Consider the following 15,869-nt stretch of genomic DNA (forward strand, 5'->3'; position numbering starts at 1 on the left):
CAGAACTTTAGAAGTCTGTAAAAGTTCAATAAAAAATTTGTTTTGCAGGAAGTGATTTCTGCCACATGTTTTAGAACATATGTTCTGAGGTAAGTAGTAAAGTGAAAAATATTTGATGATCCGACACAAACAAAACGGAAAAAAAACGAAACCACTAATCATGTTTTGATGGAATGCAAAGGCATGGATCAGTTTGCAACATCACAGTACAACAAAATGTTAAAAGGTTCTAAAGCTGAGCGTTATCCTACTCCAACCATTTAAAAGGACACCAAAGGGCCCCATAGTGACCGCTGTTTTCTCCATCTGTTAGAAGACTGACATATAATTGTGATGGAACTGCCCCTCCCCTGCTTGTTGCTGGACATAGTGTTCAGCTGGCTGAAATGAGCCCCCGCTGCTTTAACCTCACTTACAAGCCAATATTTTGCTGCTTGGAAAAACTTATGAGCAATATAAAGGTATATAGTGGAATAGTTTCACTATATTACCATAGCACCAGTAGGGATATTTGCTGTCTTTTGTTTTGTATCAAAGAAACAAGATACATGGGGACAAAAGCATAAATTAAACAAATACTGAATGATCGTCGTAAATCAGTTGTTGGTTGAACAGTAAAATCTACTGTCAACTCCAGATTGTTCCAGCGCTAACGTTGCACATCTGAGTCCTCCTCGCTTCTGTTTTCCTACTCTGGCCTTCCTGTCCCTTTTGACGTAAACGCTGTACAGTAAGTATCCATTCTTCAATAGAATTGTTCTTAGGAAAGACTAAAAAAAACAATGAACAATAAGATACCAAAGAGAAATGAAGCGACGCAATTGCAGCCAGCGCCAAGTCTCTTACTGCAGCTATAAACCAGAGCAGACAATGCCCCACAGGCGGCCATGTTATCCTAAATAAGAAGTTCTGACATTGACACACTTCCTGTAAACTTCATCTGGAAACATAAACGTGTTGCTCTGTCGTCAATATCAGAAAGCAGAGCTTCAGATCTGCCTCAAGTTTCATTGTTCTGCTTCCCTTCCTTCCTTCCTGTGCTTGTCCTCCATTAGAAGAAAATGGATACGTTTTGGAAGGTAATTGCACCTGGGAGGACTGGACAGGGGGCACACACACACACACACGCAGACATATACAAACACACATTCTGCTGCAAGAACTGGTAGCTTTCCCGGTATACCAACTCCAGTTCCCATGGAGTCAGATGTCACGCAGTGTGTGAGTGGTCTCATGCTCCTTGCTGCATGTTTCTGAGTGTGTGCTCTGAGGAGATTTCACTCATACCTCGGTCCCAGCACAAGGGGAAAGGACTGCAGCCGCTCATCGCCATAGAAACGCATGTCTGCCCCTTCCTCTGCCTGTCTGCTCCGAGGACGGAGAGGCAGCTCGGCGCTTCACAGCCTCGCATCGCTACGCGCCGAAGTCAAATAAACAAGCGCAGCAGGATCCTGAGACGCCTTTCAGAAGGCTCTTACATAATCCAAACGCTAATTTACACAAAAATACATCCTGGAAGGGGCAAAGTAGCTCTTACACAACAGTTTGCAAAATGTTACTTCCAACTGAGTAAAATCGACAGAAGGCCCATTTTTAAAGTGTTGAAAACAGCATGAAAATCCTCCAGAGTTGGCCGATCCGGGAAGAGTTTCAGCTCAACAAAACTTGTCCTCTTGATATTTTCCTTTCATCCAAAGTTCACACAGAACAACAAGATTCCCTGGAGACCCTCAAAACTTCAATGCTCTTCCTTTCCTATCCGCTCCACAGTTACTCCTTAGTGCCTTTTCTCTGATGAAAACACATCGTTGGTTTTCAGACTCAAACGACGCTTTGTGCTTGACCTCCCTCGTCTTGGTCACTGTGAAAGTTTCAAGCAACTGTTGCTCAGGGGAGAGAATAAATCCGCCAGGTTGCTGGGTAAAATCCTCCTTTATCGAGAACACAAAGCCAAATCCAGCTCATACAGAACTGATCCAGAGGAGCTTCAGCCTGCTGGTGCTCAAAAGAGAAGGAGCTGCAATTACTGCGTTCACAGAGAAACAAACACAGAGTTATCGTCTTTTGTCGGAAACAGAAAGTGAGAGGACAGATTGAGCCGCCTAAACAAAGGAAGCAGAGACAGAGATGGGGAGGAATACAGCGATTGTTTCCATGTGAATGAGAGGAAAACGAGGACAGAGCAACACAACTGAAAGAAAGTTTAGGGAGGAATGAGAGCACTCCATCCAGAGGGGACTGATGGTGGAGGAGGAGGAGCTAAAATCTATTAATATGCTAATTCGATCCTCTCCATTTGACACAAAAACACTCCCACCCTTGCTCATGAGGCTTATCTCTAATCTTAAGCTTATAAAAGTGAGTCAAGGAATGTAAAATACCCATTTTCTATGCAGGAAAGTTTATTTTATTTAGCAAAGGACAGAAGTGTACACATCTGAGTTCGGGTTGCTTAGAAATGCAGAAAACCCCCAAATCCATCGCAATTCAAATGAAAACTTAAGATTTTCTTCAGATATTTTGATTTAAATTCACGTTTTACAAGAAATATGAAACAAAAAATTAATAACTGAAATGAAATATAACTTTGTCAACTTAAATTAATCATGTCTAGCTCTAGAATGTGACCTAAATAACTCAACTTCAACCCTTTCCTACAGCATATGATTTATAACAAGTAATGACATTAGGTTTTAGTCAGTAATTAAAACTCAAACTGTAACTGTTCCATGATGGAAGAGCTGCTAGTGGATATCAAATAATTTTCTTATTTTAATTGCCTAAATATGCAATGACCCATTTTGAGGAGCTGTTTTCCAGGAAAGTCTGAATGTCCCAGGAAAAATTCCTTCCAACAATTATTGCTTCGCTGCCTTCATGGTCTGATTAGATTACACTTCCTGACCAGTTATCAAGTCTTATGGCTTTCCTTGAGGACTCTCTTGAAATTTTAGATTTTGGCCAATTAAAATGTTTTTTGTTATTTAAAAGCTTTTTTTGTCATCTAAGAGCTTTAACATATAAAAGTCATTATGCAGAATTATTGATAGAGTAATTTTTATCCAACAATTTATTTTTGCTATTTAAGCATTCCAGCATCTCTCTATTTTTTATTTTTTTTTAAACACAAAGAAAAAGAGCATTTATACTACTGCTTAAGGTATTTAAGGTATTATTTGTATTCTTAGTTCTTATGCATTTAATCAATAGGGGAAAATGTTTGATTTCAGCATTTGAAAACAAATCAAGGGAAAAACAGGTCATTGTTCATCTCTGGACAATTGATGGCACCTCTAATTATGGGGTTTGTAGTTTTGTTACCTCATAATAACTTTTAAAAGCTTACAATTAAGATGAATAAGTGCAAGATGTTACAGAAACGCAGTCGATTTCTCTCCACTTCTTTCCAAACCAGCAAAAAATTATTAACATAAAAAACAAAAAGATGCGGTCATGTCATAAATCTGAATGACCACATTAAATATTTCAATTAATACGCTCACTTGCTTTATAATAGTGATTTTGTTATGTCACTCCCATTTTGAATCCTAACAAAATCCATTCTGTTCTTCTTCCAAATGTATTTTATTCTCATTTTTCTAATTTTCTCTTTATGTTTATACCAGGGTTACATCATAAATCACAGAGTTTATGACAGAATGAACAAAATGTTGGGACAAAAGTATTTAAAAAAAAAATAAAACGAGTAATTTTCTTACAATTAGCGTCCTTAAACATGCAATTAAGCCCAGATAAAGAACTGTATCAGCTTCAATCGATCGCTAAGCAATCACTGACAAACCTGTAAAATCCTAAATCAGGATTGTCTCCAGACAGCCTAACAGAGCAGCCATTAAACTGTGCCTTCTCATGCGTGTGTGTGCACGTGCAGCTCTCCTATAATTTGTGGTCCATCTCGGGCTTTAGTCCATTGTTATGAAAATCTTCTGGGTAGCTGGGGGTTTGTGCGTTTGTGTACTGGTGGGGGCTATTAAAAGCCTTTTGTCAGAGGGGCCGGATGTTGCCATGAATGGGAAGATCTCCATTGGGACGGAGCCAAAACTCCTGTTTTTTATTATTATTTTTCTCTTAGCATGAGTGAGAACATTATCAATCTGGTACATAATTTAAACAGAGCACCTTAGTTCTGTACTTTTGTCTGCAATTATGACTTCCCAGTGAAAAAATCTATAGTTGTTACAAAATCTTTCAAATTAAAGACAAACGCTTCCTAAAATAAGAAAAAGATTGATGTTTTCTGCTTAGCTTTTATACTTTAAGCATATTAAATAAAGGACTTTAACATAAAAGAATATTAGTTTTATTCTTTGATTCAGAAGTTTGAAAGTTTGGGAACCACTGGTTTAGACTGATAGTTTCAACATTATCAGGTGTTTTTAGTATTATCATTATTATGCTTAGAAACTTGGAGTTATACTGTGATTTATAATTATTTATTATATTTAACTGCATTTCTGTATTACAAATTACTTGGCAATCTTTAGCAACTTGCCTAAAATGTGCAGAGCATCAATAACCAGCATGTTGACCAGTATATTACTTTTGTTTATTTTCAAGCCTTGTTTTTAGCTTTTACTACATTCATAAAATGTATATGCTTTTTGGTATTTTCCCTGTTCTTCCATGTTTGTTATGTTCTAACTTCATCACCTGGCTGGTAAACTCAGTGTTGATTCCATAAGGATGTTCTATAAATACAAGTGTCAGGGAGTAATGATGTAATACAAATACATTTTTAACTAATTGCATGAACTTATAGTTTAAGGGAAAACGTCTGCTGTATAGCCGAGGTGATAGCAACTATAATAACAAACTTTGCTCAGGGCCACATGCTGCTCTCCCAGCTCCCTGCAAGCTGCAAATCGTCACATGTGTCAAGTACAGAAAAACAGGAACGGATGGTTCCGTGTTCCCAAAATAAATTATCTCCTACAGTGTGGGCTGTGGACCCCTGATGTACGGGAAGGTGGTGCTTTGATCGCATGAAACCAAAATGAAACCTTTTGGCCAGAAAATGTAGAGAGCACTGTACGCGGAAGAAAACACTGATCGCAGAAATTACTCTGTGGGGATAACTTTCTTCACCAGGAAGAAGGAAACTCGTCAGAGAAAAATGGAGAAGATGAGTGCTGAATGCAGAACAGTCCTGGAAGAAACAGCTACAATGGAGTCGTGTAAATCAAAGTATATTCATGTGCTATAATGTCCCAGTCAACGTTCAGACCTAAATCCATTTGAGAACATCTATATTGACAAAATCTCTACCTTAAACTCTTCAACATACCTACAAATGTTTCCAACACATTTTCTTCCCATTATATGGAGTCCAAGCTACCATGTTTATGTTTCTTCTTTAAGATTCTTTTCATTTTCTTTACACTTTAATCACATGGACTATTGACAGGTAGCAGAAATACAAAGCGTACTAATGTAAATGTGGCAAATCAAGTTCTAGCAAGAAACAAGTAAATCTGTTGAGGCTGTGAACGTCGTTTTTTATCTTTTGTATGAGTGAATGAAGCAGCTGGATGATCTCACAGACTGTGTCTGAGGGTCAGTTGCTCACCTGTGTAGTAGGCGATCCTGGAAATATCTGAAAGAAAAACAGAAAAATATCCTGTCAGCTGTCTTTTTTTTTTTTTTTTTGGCCCCAAACAAACAAACAGCAGGTGTCCCCAACCCTGTTCAATTGTATGACCTCCAAAACAAATATCCTGGCCTGCTCGGCAATTTACGTCACCGTAACTGAATTAAAAATCAACCCGTGGTCTTCTGGTCACACACACACATTTCGCTCGGTTATTGATTGACCTTTCAAATCAATATCCAATCGGTTCCTTATTCACCTCCGACTCCCATATTGAGGCCTCAGTATTTAAAAGTAATCAAAGGTTAAAGTGGGAAACTCTGGAGAATAGCCCTATTGTTTAGTGTTAAAGGTCCAGCAGCTGCGAGATGAGGATGTGGTTTAACCTCTAGCCTTTTGTTTGGACGTCTAAACTTCACAGGAAGATGGAATATACTTCTGTTGCTTGACACAAGTGGAAGTTAATGCTTTGCGTAGCTTTAATTCCAGTTTACCACCCCACATCTAGATGAAGATGGATTAAATGGATTAAATAATCAGGTTACTCGGCAGCAAGACTTGAAGTTTTAGAAGGAAACCATAAGCCGCTGTAAGGTCTTAAATTTCCAACAAAGTCCTTTAGATTTAAACATTTTCTTGCGTCTTCTCGGTAGAACAATTTGAAAACTTAATCTTTGGCCTCAGCAGCAGTTAAGCAGACAAATATAAGCATGTCAGTGCCTTGCAAAAAATGTTATACCCCCTTGATTGGGTTTTAATGAAAGAACACAAAATAGCACATAGATGGAAACATAACACTTAAAATTTTTACAAATGCCTTGTAGCTCCATCATTCAAAGCATGAACAACTGCTGGTCTTTTGGAGTATGCCTCTTCTAGCTTTGAACATCTTGAAACAAAAATGGCTGCATACTCTTTTAAATGTCAAACTGGATAGAGAGTATCTGTAAACACCAGTACTTTACTTAAGCCAACAAAACTAAAACTGTAGTTTTGTTGGCAGGTGAACCTCAGCCTCAGTTAAATAATGCTCTCTTACAAACGTTTGAGGTCAGCCTTCTCAGATTTTTATTTGTCAAAGGTTTTATGAGACATTCATCTTTGTCCTACCTTCCACTTCATCATCGCACACCACTTTGTGTAAATCTATATAACATAAAATCCCACTAAATTACATAGAAGTTTGTGGCTGTAAAATGACAAAAATGGGAAATGAATACTTTTCCAAGTCACTATAAATACTTTGAGTATTTGACTGCTGCAGTGAGCTTTGATGACAGAGCAGCTCTGTGGCTCTGACAGGAAGTTCAGGAGAAGCTTTATGGGAACTTGACACCTACTTATGGGACTGACTGGGCTGTGTTAGAGAGAGGGTTATAAAGGATAAGCGTCTGAGTGCTTCAGAAACAAATACTGCATATGGATGTCCAAATACACAGAGGGCTTAAGGACAGACATGGCTGTCAACTGATGGTGGAAAGAAAACTCTACAGAAACAGAAAAAGATACAGATGTGACTCATAGCGGGTGCATTATTGATAGTTTTAACGACTCCTTGTTGTAGTTTCCTTTATCTGTATTTACCATTTTGTATTAATTGTATTTACTGTATTTGACCAAATTTTCATGGTTAACTCATCATATTTTTTTTTGTATAACCTTTATTTGCTCTTTGCAAGACAAATTTCTGGAAACAACAGATGATAAATATCCATTTGGCTAATTCTGGCATATTTACAGAAGATGTTAATTGATGTGCACTGTACCTGTCAAATAAACTCATATTTCTAATTTAATTATTGTTAAATGGCACTAATAATGCAGCTATATAAAGTTAGTAAGAGCAGTAATGAAATTTAACCAGGATGTTCAAGGTTTCCCTCTAGAAAACTTGCTCAGCCCTGTGGTTTGGGCACTCGGGCAGTCATTCATCCAGCGGCGCACAGCGTTTTTATGTTAAAACTGTTTACAATTGACAGGAAATTTGAAAATGTCACTTGATAATTATGTTTTATAGAAAGATTGGAAGATTAATATCTGAACACCAACTGTAAAGTCTTAAAAAAATGCTAACATTTTTTAAAAACTTAAATAAATAAACAGTGCTTAGCCTGGCGGGGGTGCAAGTAAAGCCTGATGGCCCGCCAGGCTTATAATACACTTAGGGAAACCTGATTTACATTCCATAGTACATGTTAAAAATGGTTACAAAATTACCAGTATTAGCATTTGAAAAGAAAATGTATTCTTGTATGAAATATCCTGTCAGTGAATCTACAGCTTTAGTGAAAACACAATTCAAATCTTTGACAAGTTTTACTAATAAGGCCAAATATCACATAGGCAGGTTTTTATATTGCATGCATTTTTTTGACTTGATTAGAAGATGCAACAGGGTTCCTATATGTTTTTATGCCCAAATTCCACAGCTTGAGAATAACATTTTCCATGTTAAGTGCACTTTTCAGTCCATTTAACAATGTAACTTCAAAACTTTATGTTGAGTATAAGTCTAAGGCATATAGTTCTACATTTGACAGACAGCAGCTGGATGGATGAATGGATGTTATATGTAGTAAATATCCCTCAGTTTCATCATTCACTTATCTTTTTAATCCTTTCAAAATGTACGGATATACTAAATAAAATTAAATGTTTAACTTCCAATATAGGTGAGTAAATTGGAGCAGTGAACTGATTAGGAGAAGTTAGTATTGACAGAATCTGTCTATGAAAGATCTTTAATGACAATTTAATGGAACTGAAATCTGTGTGTAACATCTGCTGTCTGGCCTGTAGGCTGTCTGAGCTCTTTTGCATCTCTGCTTGTCTCTCTCTGTTAACAATGCAGAGTAGTCTAAGTTCTGCGTAGTCCAAGTTTTGCAGCCACATTGGCGATGCTGCAGCCACGGGTTGAAAGCAGCGGCGACAGCAGTCTTTTTATGGTTGAGAACTAAAACTGAATATTGGATGAAAAGCTTCAAACAAACAAAAAAATAAAAAAAATAAAAAAATAGCAATGCAGAAGCTTTCCACTCAAATAAAATACAAAAGAATACAAAAAGTACAAAAAGATATTAGAAGCAAAATTGTCAAGAATTTAATTAGAAACAGTCGATGCACAAAGAAACACACATACAGAAAACAAGCTTGTCTGCAGACTGACAGGCAGCCCAGCGGACACCTGCTCCTCCAACTGAGTGGAGCTGAAAGCAGGAAAAGGATTCAAAGCCTAGTCTGTGTGGATTGTGTCATGTGTCACTCAACATAATCCAAACTGAACTCTCTCACTCTTCGAGTTAAAGATTTTGGTTTTTGGATTAGGTTATCTTTCATGATGTCACAATTCTTCAAAACTCTTTGAATTCATGTAAATTTTACTGAAGGGTATTTTATTTAGCAATTATAAAACAGCTAAAAATCTGCGGCCTCTTGGTAAATGTAATGTAGCCTAATTTAGATAGAAATGTGGTTCCCCATTAGACAGCACAAGCCTTGAATTTAAATTTAATGTTTTCTTTCCTTCCTAATACGAAGAGCAGAGAAATGTCTGGCTCTTCTTGGCCTGATTTTGAGGGAATGAAACAAAGTTAATTATTGTAATCAAAGCCACAAATTCTAAGTCGCTCTAAAGATTTTCCAAATGTCTCCCATGTCTGAGCAGAGACACACTGCAGGGCACATTTGCACGCAAGCTCCGACTTTTTGAGGGTGAGCTAAGAAGTATGAAGAGCAGCACAATAATCTGTGTGGGAAAACAAAGAATGCCGGTATAAAGTGGAAAACCTGCCTCCTAGTAAAGACAGTATGCTTGTATAGATGGAATCTATAATTTGCGATTTCAGATCTAAACTTTAACCCTGATGTTTCCAAATTGAGTATGCTCCATGATAGAGAAAGTTTGAAAGCTAAAACATATAAGATGCAAGCAACCTACTGGAAAATTTATATATTCCAGTGGACAGAAATTTGGGCACCATTTTCGTCGTAGTTTGTACGTCTGCTCTTCATTAAATGTTGACACAATGGTTCCAAGATGGCTCCTTCAAATTACTTACCGCTTTATTACTCATTTAATATGGTCTTGTGTCATAGATAAAGAAAAGTATTCAGAGTCTGGCTGAAAGTAAAAGGTCCAGAGCAGACCGAGGTAAAACTCCTGTCCCACTTAGACAGATATAAGTACCCAGATGTACACAAACACTGTCTCTTCAAGCTGAGGATAATTGCACGTTACCCCCGTTTTTTTGCTAACTGTAATTATACAGAACAATTACCAGAGGCTGCAAAGCAAGCATCTAAACTCCTGGTCTTACATCTGAATTTAAATCTGTTTGGAAAAGATCAGAAAGTTAGAAAAGGTTCGAAAATTAAATTATTGTACACTGAATCAAAAAAAATATTCAAACAGACATTGTTTTTTTTTGTTGTTGTTTTTTTTTGGCACGTTTTACAGACTTCCTACAAAGCTGACTGAATTAGTTGGTAGTTTATGCTGAAAGGTTAATGTTGAAGCTCAGCTGACATGTATTCACACATGCCAGTCTGTAAAGGTGTTAGTGGAGCGTACAGTCTAGCAATGCAACAACACAATGCTCGGGGCAGCGAACGCACCTGTCAATCACGTTTCACAGTTTTGAAATTAACCTTTAGTGTGATTTGCACAAGTTGCTGCTCTCAGTTAAGAGCAAGCTATGAAACATTGATACGACTAAGCTGCATTTCTTCTGCTTATTTATTTATGCAATGAGTTTGACGGAAGCCGGGCTCTGATAAATATCAAATAATTATCCAGCAGCTGCCCCTTGCTAATATAAACGCGTCTGCCTACATACAGGCTGCAGATGATGCACACCCTGCAGATAAATCCTACATGCACTCGCAACATAATAAGGTCACGGAGGCGCATGAGTGCTCGCACTTTTATCTGCCCAAAGCAGACAGACATTCACTCAAGTGTGCATCGTTCAGGTGCTGCGATAAACCCCAGCAGCTCACGGAAGATCCTCGCATGTTAATGCATCACACTCGGAGCAGATACATCATGTTTAATTCAGCACTGCAGATTATGGACGAATGAGCTGATGATAGATTAATCCTTCAAATCATTTTTAAATGGTACCAGGGATATTTATGTGTTGGTTAAAATCTTTGAACAGGGATCAGTTAAAGTGCAGTTCTTAATTGAATTACAGACTTACAGTTGTTTACGAGAATAAAACATGTTTATGTGCAAGGAATGCAAATGTGATATTAATTATTGAATCCTGCCTTCATCGTACATGAGAGGAAACACTTTGGAGCGGCTGGGCGAGACAAAAATGACTCCTCAGTTTTGATTGGTCGATAGTTGAACATTCTTTATTTGCTCTGGACGGACGGACGGACGGACGGACGGACGGACGGATGGATGGATGTGTACTCTGTCTGGAGAGTTTACAGTAAAATCTCATTGGTTCTTATTGTGCCAATGAGGCAGCCATTGCCTAATAACACTATTGGCTGCCGTCTGAGCGTCTGTTTTCATAAGCTGTTAAAAGCTCGACTTCATGTTGAGCAAATTTCCCTCCATGATGAGTCAATATCGAAATAGTTGAACTTACTGAAATATAGATGACATAACCCAGAAACAAAACACCACCGGGAGTTTTGTTGGCTTAAGGCAAAGTTCACACGCAGCATACACACAGGCTTTTAAACATAAGTAGAAACACATTGACAGCTACACAAAGAGCCATGTGGGCAACATGCTGCATGACAAAGCATGCCTGTATTCAGACACAGCCCACCAAATTGAAACAGTTCTGCCTACACTCAAAAACACACACACAAAGAAACCTCTTCTCATGGGTATGCTCAGATAAAGTTGAAACCCCTTCGCTTGTTTCAGCACCTTCATCTTTTGGTCATAAAAAAGCAGACAAATATATCCGTTAAATAAAACCAGGTTGAACAAAGATAATCCAATTTATTTCATCAAATGAAAGCTGAATTAGCTTAGGCAGAAAATAGTTAGCTTTCACTACTTATAATAGAGTCTGTTATTATAACAAATTATCAAATTAATTTCTCAGGAGACCAAGATAATCTCATCAAATATCCTAAATAAGTTAACTCCATACATCAACCCCTTGAACATTTTGAATTACATAATAATGATGAAACATTCCTTTCTCTATTGCATTTGGTTAACATGTGACCATAAATCATTCAGATTATTCAACCTGATAAAAAAGACTGAATCATTCAGTTGTGATAGCTTTTATGGGCAGATACTGGTTTCCAGTTTTCTATCCAGATCCCAACATAAAACTGAATTATAGTCCATGCACATTCTTGATCAAATAACCGTGGGTTTCCCTCAAGTAATTTCACATTTTACTATAATGTTCGCAATCAAAGAGAAACAGAATTGACTGATGCAGCTTTCTCTCCGTTAGTCCTCAATAATCAACAGTTTTAGCTTTAGGTGCAAGTTGTGCAAAGTGCAACTGAAACACTAGACGTTAAATTTTATTATGTTAAAACCATTGTGCTTAATTCATAAACCAGAATAACCTCTTTTTCCTCTAGGTTTTGCCTGCACAGCATTAACTGCAAGTGGATAAAAATGTGTTATCAAGCCAAATTTGAAATAATACTTATACATCAACTAACAGCTCCGCCAGAAAAAAATATCAGCAGGAGCAAGACTGAGAGTTAAAAAAAATACTAACTTTAAGTGTAAAGTCAATATATATATGAAAGAAAAATGGTCAAAAATATTGGTGAACTGTAAATGTGCCTCAAAGACTCTCATCAAATAGGCTATACAAAAAACAATAATAAAAAAAAAAAAAAATAAATAAATAACTAACTGACATACATAACTTTGATACCCACAAGCTAATTTGTGTAATTTATTTATCTATCCATCCATCATCTTCTGCTTAATCAGGGTTTGGGTCATGAAGGCACAGAAATCCAGACTTCTCTCTCCTCATCCAGTTGGGCCAGCTCCTCTGAGGGAATCCCAAGGCATTCCCAGGTCTGCTGAGAAACTTAGGATCTTTTCACACCTGAAAGTTCAGTTCGATTGGAGACCGATGGTGAAATATTTGCTACATTTACAGCTGGTTCAGTTCGCTTTCGCACTGCACTGTGTCAAACAATCCAAACCATTTGAAAAACCTGTTCCCTCCCTTGCCTCTGGTGGCGCTGCACTACAACTTCCTGAAGAAAACGACACAAGACCTCACAACTTCCTTCTTTGCAAACTGTAAACAAAATGGAGTAGTGTCAGATTTTAGTGGTTGTTGGATTTCTCTTATTGGTAGAAGACCACAAGTCTTTTCTCCTGCTAGCGTTAGACCTTCGCGTTTGTATTTACCCAGAGTGCCCTGCGCTACAGTTTGCTTCCTGCAATTGGATCGGTCTCCGGTCCACTGGCACATGAATTCAAACTGTATCAGAGTTTACTTCAGTCGAACACAGACCTAGGTTTGTAGGCGGATTGAGCATTCAAATCTCCCCAAACAAACCAGACTTTCTGGGCAAACAAACTAAAGTCGGATTAAAGCGGACTAAACAAGGCTGGTGTGAAAGCCCCCTTAGTCCTACCAGTGTGTCCTGGATCTTTCGCTGCATCTCTTCCTAACCAGATGCCCCAGGCTACTGTCGATGTGTAGGAGCAGTGGCTCTGCTTTGGGTCACTCCAATTTTAATTTAAAAACTTTTTTAGGTAACAGATCGAAACAATGTGCAGCAAGTTATTCGATAGATGCAGTCATTTAAATTCAACAGAAAAGGAAGGAATTGCACGATTATCTGCATTGATGATGAAAAAAAAAATAATCCATGTATGACCTGCACATCTTTGCTTACAGCTGGTCAAGAGAAATGTGTGATTTTGATCACTAGGGTGACAGATGGCAGCTTCTCCCTATAACAAAACTGCTTTATTACTTATGAGGATTCAGGAAATTATAAAACAATTGGAGATAAACTAAACACACACAGAAATATAAGAATTGGAAGTCTCCTAATCACTGACTGACCTGAAAAATAAATACAGACCTAACAGAGAAACAAACAATTTCCTATATACAATCACAAAACGGTAATGTGTGATAAACTCTCACCATGATAAAGTCCCTCCATTTACAGGCAAATGTGAGGAGAAGTCAAGAAGAGAACAGTAATCCTCTTCTACCGCTAAATTGGAAAAAGCCAAAATCCCACCCTTCAGTGCTCTGGTGCCTCGGGTTTTGCTTCCCAGTTCATTCAGTAATGAACGCCAATGTCGACTTAAGATCACAGCTCAGCCCTTTCCGCCTCCTCTCTGTACACCAACTACTACTTTACTACAAACCAACACAGAGCAGCATGAGTGGCACGCGTGAAAGAAGAGGAGGAAGGAAAAGAGGAGCAGTAGACAGGCTGTAAGCATGAAAGGGGGAGGGAGATGAAAGAGAGAAAAGGAAAGAGGGAGAGGGAAATGGGGGAGTGGCTTTGATCCCTCAGGAGAGTGATGGAGGTGGGGGGGGGAGCAGATGTACAGGAGACAGAAGAGAAGCAAGTGAAAAAGGAAACACATGGGAACATTTTATGCAATAACTGCAAGAAGAAAAAGATGGATAAAGAAACCAAAACAAGGTCAACAAAGGTAAACAATGAAAAAGTCACACATCGCAATAAATAAGCAGATAATGACAACCAGAAGGAAATGTTGCCTCTAGCTACTCTATCTCTGACACACAAACGTACCCCTAAGGAGCCACTCAATTAGTCATAATGTAATGTTCTACACTCAGCGCTCTGCGACAGAAATCATCCATCTTTACAGCAACAAAGAGAAGTGAGACAAGGCGAGAAGCAGTCAGTTGTTCCACTGACTTTACACATTTGATCCAATTATACTTTAATCCAATTCCATGCGGTGTGGATAGTAAATCCCATTCATCTAGCGTTTTACACAGGCCATATGGGCGCAACTTTACAAGTCGGCACGGGCTGGTATGACATTCTGAAAACCCTACGTAAAAATACCATGGTTTTTACTATATTTATAGTACAATATACAATAGTAAAACTGCATCATCTTTATATAAGGCACTCCCTTAATTTCCACATCCTTATTTTCTGAGTTATTTGAGACCAGAACCTAAGACTCGGTGAATTGTGTTAGCTCCACTTACAATATATAACGGTGTTTTCCAAGGATCTGTTTTATTATCTAATTTTATAAATGAGTAGGGTCAATGTCACTTCATAGGAATACTTAGAAATGTAGCTCGAAGACAAATCTATCCTTTGATGCTCACTGTGATAATTTCCTTAAAAAATAAATAAATAAATAAAAAATGCTCACACCTCAACTGGTTGTTTTTATTTAGGTTGAAAATGCTATATCATGTGAACATATATCTCTCTTTTGTAAAGACTGGACTTTAAGCTTTAAGTAATTTACCTACTTAACTTTCAAAGCTTTTGTCACATCGTGTTTTATACCGCAGTAAACTATCTATTATTAATCTACCTTTCTTCAAGTCTCATCAATCTTGAGCCATTATAGTAATATAGTTATTTTTTGTTTATGATGGTTTGTTTTTCATCATCTTAAAAGTTTTAATGTCTAACTTTTTTTTTTATTTTGTAACAACTTTTGAAATTGCTTTGTTTTCTCAAGCTCTGTTAACTTTATAATAATGTTTTGCCATAAACCATTAGAAGTTTATGTGCTTCTTGCAGCCAATTTGACCTGGACTCCAAGGAAGAAGAGATGTTTTCACTCAGTGCCAACTCCCTGGCTAAATAAAGGCTTTATTTAGGGAAAAAGTTGGTCATTTTGAACTTTTTAAACCCCTTGGCATACGTTGATGTTAGGAACCTCTCCACACCTTCCTATAAGTCAAGCAAACATGGGGGAAAAACTAAATCAGGGTCAGCGAAATAATCTGATTTGGGTATTTGAGTAATATGAAAAAACAACATTGGCCTAAAACAAATAAAGCTGAACCAGCATTATAGGTAGTTCATTGTTTTATTATTGGTAGCTATGCAGATTTTTTTTCTGGCTTAAAATACCAAATAGATTTCATAAATCATGTTAGATGCTCAAGTTTTAATGAAGCAGAATCCAAAGTATTAGTTGGGATCCTATATCAATGATAACTCATCACATCTTGCTGTCTAAAACCCAAGGTTATTTTGGTCAATCTTGCAGAGTGATGGTGAACTGTATCACTTTTTAATTAAAAATAAAAGACACTGCTGGATTATC

The 15,869-nt window shown here is 37.6% G+C and overlaps 1 protein-coding gene across 11 annotated transcripts in view; it reads right to left on the bottom strand.

Annotated features, from left to right (window-relative positions):
• The window catches only part of ptk2aa (protein tyrosine kinase 2aa), a 65,045-nt gene that overhangs the window by 39,413 nt on the left and 9,763 nt on the right, over nt 1-15,869 (bottom strand). For 5 of the 11 annotated variants that reach the window (XM_008422137.2, XM_008422135.2, XM_008422133.2 and 2 more), the window contains exon 1: nt 1,288-2,205. The exons of 1 other annotated variant lie outside the window; for it this stretch is intronic. In XM_008422137.2, the coding sequence (XP_008420359.1) occupies nt 1,288-1,411 (124 nt within the window). In that variant the 5' untranslated portion in view covers nt 1,412-2,205. Of the gene's footprint in view, nt 1-1,287; nt 2,207-5,587; nt 5,615-13,728; nt 13,991-15,869 lie in introns of those variants that run through there. 5 more of the 11 variants (XM_008422130.2, XM_008422129.2, XM_008422128.2 and 2 more) reach the window with 3 other exon arrangements.

Source organism: Poecilia reticulata, linkage group LG11, assembly GCF_000633615.1.
Source record: "Poecilia reticulata strain Guanapo linkage group LG11, Guppy_female_1.0+MT, whole genome shotgun sequence".
NCBI lineage: Eukaryota > Metazoa > Chordata > Actinopteri > Cyprinodontiformes > Poeciliidae > Poecilia > Poecilia reticulata.